The sequence below is a fragment of the Epinephelus moara genome, chromosome 9, assembly GCF_006386435.1.
Source record: "Epinephelus moara isolate mb chromosome 9, YSFRI_EMoa_1.0, whole genome shotgun sequence".
Classification (NCBI taxonomy): domain Eukaryota; kingdom Metazoa; phylum Chordata; class Actinopteri; order Perciformes; family Serranidae; genus Epinephelus; species Epinephelus moara.
Genome location: NC_065514.1, coordinates 3,501,160 through 3,506,355, shown reverse-complemented (window position 1 = coordinate 3,506,355; position 5,196 = coordinate 3,501,160). Strand labels below are relative to the sequence as shown.

Genomic DNA, 5,196 nt, shown 5'->3' with positions numbered 1-5,196 from the left:
AGAGGTAAAGCTGGTAAGGACGCTCCAGCTGACATTCTGGCTGACTCAGCTGAGCTGACAGCTGGTGTTCTCATATTGTTGTGTATTTACTTTTTGTTTCCAGAGGAACACAAATCTACTCTGTAAAGATGAATCAAACCGTTTTAAAGTCATTCAGTCCTTCATCACACGACCTCAGAATGAGCACAGAGTCAATAACACACAGTTATGACACAACGTCTAATATAAACATCTTCACTACATATGATCCATCAGCAGAGGTGGAAAAAGACCTGAAACATTCTACTAAAAGTAGTTTGTTTAAAATGTACTTAAAGTAGAAGTTACTTAGTTACTTCCAACAGCTTGATGGTGGTCACTCCTGTGCAGTGCAGAAATGGTCCAGAGTCATAAATCCAATCCACAAACTGGTTATTTTTTATTAAAGGACAAACTTTTCAAATATAAGAGCATGATGACATTAAACATATCAACACAACATTTAGTGTGTCTTTGGGGCAGTACAACGTAGACCATCCCATAAAACAATAAAACATTGTCAAATACAATTGAATTGAATTCTATGATGAACCATAGAATTCAATTCAATTCAGGGCTGCACAATATCATTAGAGCGTCACCATGGCGATGTGTTCTTGTGCAACAGTCACAGTGTGAGACTGACAGTATGAGTTCATCATATCAATATAATATTAGTCAAAGGCAATATGCCAAACTTATTTTGCTGCTTAATACTTTAGGTTGTGAAGTTCTCAGTTTCCAGAACAGTTTGATTGTAAACTGTATATTTCATGTAAATACAGCCTTTCAACTCCCACATGATGACTTCTGTCCAAATAGAGCTGTTAACTTATTGCAACACACTGTACATTGCAGCACATATCACAGTATACAAAATCATCGTGGCATTGTCAGTTGTGTCTAATATTGTGCAGCCCTCATTCATTTTGACTCACCAACACAACTGTTAGACTGATGATACACAGTTCTTGTTCTGGGTCAATTCCACACGAGAGTTACGAGATTCACCCTTTGGTTTCCATTTAGCCAAAACTACTCAGTAACGGATGTGATCTCCAATGTAGCCAAGTACAATACTTCAGTCAAAACTTACTTAAGTAAAAGTAAAATTACAGATTTGAAAAACTACTGAAAAAATTACACAAAAAAACTACTCAATGACAGTAATGTGAGTAAATGTAATTAGTTACTTTCCACCTCTGTCCATCATAACATCTGGCTCAGTGCTCTGGAAACATCCACACATCAAACAGCTGGAATTTGTTAGTTTAACACACACACAAAAAGCATTTAACAAGATGACAGTGAACGCATCATGAGGAGGTTATAATTTACCTTCACCCAGGACTCCTTTTTACTATTAGCAGCTAATGCTAACTAGCTCTCCTCCTGCTGATGTCATCACAGATCTAACAGTGTAACATGATCAGAGGAAACAGAGGCTGCGTCCTCTGACGTGACGACTTCATTGTGTCCTTTTGTCCTCACACACATTTTCCTCAGGAGGACAGCACGTCGGCTTCTACTCACTCCGACGATTTTGTCTCCTTCTTTATGACTAACAGTTCCTCCTTCATCTGATCAAACACATTCATGACCTTCTGACACTGATCAGCTGACTGGATGATGGAGTCTCTTAACTTCTGATCCTCTTCAGGGGTCGCAGTCACTCTGAGGACACTTAGGACAAGCTGTAACATGTTTCTGATCATCATCACCACTGCTACAGTCACATCCAAAACTTCTCCAGTCCTTCTCAGCTCAGACACTCGTCCAAGAATCCTCTGAAACTTCTTCATGTCTGACAGAGTGTCTGCAGCCTGACCTCCAGCTGACCTTTGCTCCAGCTCTTCACACGTCGTCTTTATTTCTTCCAGGTCGTTCTTCAGTGGTTCAACAGTCTTCATGAATTCTTTCCCCAGCTCTTCGACTTTATGTGCACTTTTGTTCTCTGCTCTTGTTTTTGTTACATTTGCCCCGACAACATAACCACCACCAGTAGCACCAGCAGCTAGTCCTCCTGCTGCCAATAAGCTCGCTCCCCCAGTGAACGGAGCTGCAAGGATCATGACTCCGAGTCCTACTCCTCCAGCAACAGCTCCTACTGTTCTCACTGTGTCTGTCGTCTGCTGCGTCTCTTTCACTTCATCAACGATCTTCTGAAACTCTCCTACAATCTGTCTCATCTTTGGTTTACTGACGTCAAACGCTGAGATGAATGAAGCTGCATGTCTCATAAGTTTTGTTGTTAAGTCAGAAAAATTAAGAGGCTCAGTCATACTCCTCCTCCTCTGGCTTGCTGCCATTTTCAGGAGCTTCCTGCAGAGCCTGTTGAGCGAGTGAAACAAAGTTCAGTCAGGTTAGATGCAGCTGCAGCAGTCTGACAGTGAGTGTCACATTCTGATATTCAGTCAGGATACAGATAAAACTTTATTGAGCCTTTGGTGAAGCTGTGGGTTGATGAAGTGATTAAAATGAGCTGCAGCATTAAAGAGATGAACACATGAATGAACACATGAAGGGTTAGTCGTCAGAGTGTGACGCTGACACGTTTGTTCTTGTGTCACAGTGTGTGTACACCGTGGTGTCAGAGAGACATCAGGGAGTGTTAGAGAGCAGCTGAGTGGAGCAGACCTCAGTGTGATGAAGACCTGTGGTGGTGATGATGATGATGATGATGAAGATTCTTACCTGTTGGTGAAGTGTCAGCAGTCACAGCAGCTCTGAGCTCAGTCTGTCCCGTTAACTTTCACTTTCTCTGAGACGATTCTCTGAAATCATGTGACCACAGCAGCCAATCAGCAGCAGAGACCAGAAGACTGTGTGACCGCTCCCTTCCTGTACTGCTGCAACTCACACACACTGTTGCATCATGCTGCTCTGCTCAGTCACTGTACCGTCCTGCAGATATTTCACAGTAAAAGTCCTCATGGTAACAAACACATCCTCACTGTGACCTCGTCACATGTCCACGTTTGGTCATGGACTTTCCACGTCCACTTATGACGTCCAAGGTACCCTGGGTGTGTTGGTTGTTGACGTTCTGGGACGCCGTGTCAACTTCAGCCTGTTACATGCATTGTCTGTTTTCAAAATACACTTCTGTTTTCACAGGAAATGTACAGTTTGATACAGTCTCTTTCAAAATAAAAGCACTACGTCGGTACAACACTGCCAACTGATGTTTTTTTCCTTCAACAACACACACGTGGTTACGTTTAGGAACAAAGAACAAGGTTTGGCTTTACAGTCTTACAGGAAGTGAACACCGGCCTCCTGGGTGAAAGTTGCTCAAATATAAATCTGCACAAGCAACAAAGAAGAAGATTTTAAAAATCATGTGCTGACAGTGGGCGGCACGGTGGTGTGGTGGTTAGCACTCTCGCCTCACAGCAAGAGGGTTGCCGGTTCGATCCCGGGCGTGGGAGCCCTTCTGTCTCTATGTGTCAGCCCTGTGATAGTCTGGTGACCTGTCCAGGGTGAACCCTGCCTCTCACCCGATGTCAGCTGGGATAGGCTCCAGCCCCCCCCGCGACCCTCAAGAGGATGAAGCGGTTAGAAGATGAATGAATGAATTTGCTGACAGTGATCAGCGTGACCCTCTGTAAGACTGAACATTCATCCAAACAGCAGTTAAACTGTAGCTGAACTCTGACGACCAAAAACCAAAACTGTGAAGAACTTTATTTGAATTGATGAAAACAATCAGTTTCCAGGGTGTTTAAGGAGCGGGGCCCCGGGGCCTCCAGGACCCCAAACACAAGTCAAGTTAGTTTCATTTAAACAGTTAGTGCATACAGACCATAATATTCAAAGTACACCAGTGAGGATTAAGACTGCAGTCTGGTAATAAACCAGAGACACAGGAGTGTGTGTGAGCAGGAAGCGCCTGTATAAACACTATGCATGCATGTATGTGAAGTCTGTGACTAAATGAGCACCGCCTGTCACCATAGCAACAAGTGTGTGTGAGTATGTGTGTGTGTGTGTTGTAATTACGGAGCAGCTGAGAGGGAGGCAGGGCAGAGGTGCTCTCAGAGGCAGACGGGATTAAAAAGGAGGAGAGCGACACGGCGGCCGCGGAGAGAGAATATTTAAACGGCTTCCGCCTCATTAATTCTCCGTCCGACGGTTCAGTGTGTCCATCTGTTCACAGCGTCCTCTGTGTTCTGCACAGTGTGATGTGCCAATCACCGAGCCAATCAAACGCTGCCATGGGAATGTGCAGAAAACACACAGGCACACATATGACGGTGTGTCACATGGGGAACCGTCGGGATGATGAAGGAAAGATTTATGTCACAATCCAGGACTAATGTTGGCTTCATACGTGTCTGTCACCAACACGTCTCATACGTTTCATGTCAACGTTTCTAAAGTGACGAAGTATCTGAGCTGACTGTCATCAGCGCTGTTTTGTTCGGGAGTCATCGCTTTGTCTCACGTAGCTTTCAGTCTGCCCAATGTGAGTCTTTCTCAGCGATAGTGACATGTGAAGCCTCTTTTTAACCCAAACATTCCTGCGTTTCCTGTCAAAGCAGCTGTTTTAAGATTCATACAGTCCAGAAACCGACTACTTGTCATGGTCTGTAGGCTGGAACTTCCACAGCTTGTCCGCAGTGTTCAATGTTTTTACATCGTCCTTTTACATTTTTACGTCACTGCTGTAAATCAGCGACAGGTTGCTGCAGCCACGTTTGGAGGCTAAACAGCAGCTGGAAACAGCAATGACTCCATTAATACAGCTGGTTTCACTGTGTGCTGGTCTTGAACAGTCATCTGCATGTCTACAACATTAGGATGAGGCCAGATTCTTATTTTCTAAAAATGTGTTTTACCATGAAATAATTATTCAGCAATAAAAAAGTATATTTTCAATTAGAAAACATTGAAAAGCCCCGAGCGGAGCACAAATAATGAGAGAAGGGAGCCTTTGGTGTGAAGTGACAAAGTCTCAGATCTTTGATTTTAACTCGTGAGGAAAACTAAAGTGTTGGGTTAAAGGGGAACTAATGTTTTTTTCAACCTGGGCCCTATGTTCAGATCTCCTTTTGTCTAAATGAGTGATAGGATGTTCAATATGTGACATTTCTCCAGTATGAAGCTAGGGCTGACCTGCCTGCAGCCCGTGAGCGCGCGCTATATTAAATAATAGGGCACTCAGACAGCGTCAAA

General features: G+C 43.7%; 1 protein-coding gene across 2 annotated transcripts in view; it reads right to left on the bottom strand.

The window, feature by feature from the left end:
- Positions 1-394: 394 nt before the first annotated feature.
- The window catches only part of LOC126396068 (uncharacterized), a 737,953-nt gene continuing 733,151 nt past the window's right edge, over positions 395-5,196 (bottom strand). The window contains exons 2-3 of one of the 2 annotated variants that reach the window (XM_050053905.1): positions 2,713-2,978; positions 395-2,349 (exon numbers count right to left, since the gene is read on the bottom strand). In XM_050053905.1, coding sequence (XP_049909862.1) covers positions 1,548-2,327 — 780 coding nt within the window. In that variant the 5' untranslated portion in view covers positions 2,328-2,349; positions 2,713-2,978 and the 3' untranslated portion in view covers positions 395-1,547. Of the gene's footprint in view, positions 2,350-2,712; positions 3,112-5,196 lie in introns of those variants that run through there. The other variant, XM_050053903.1, reaches the window with a different exon arrangement.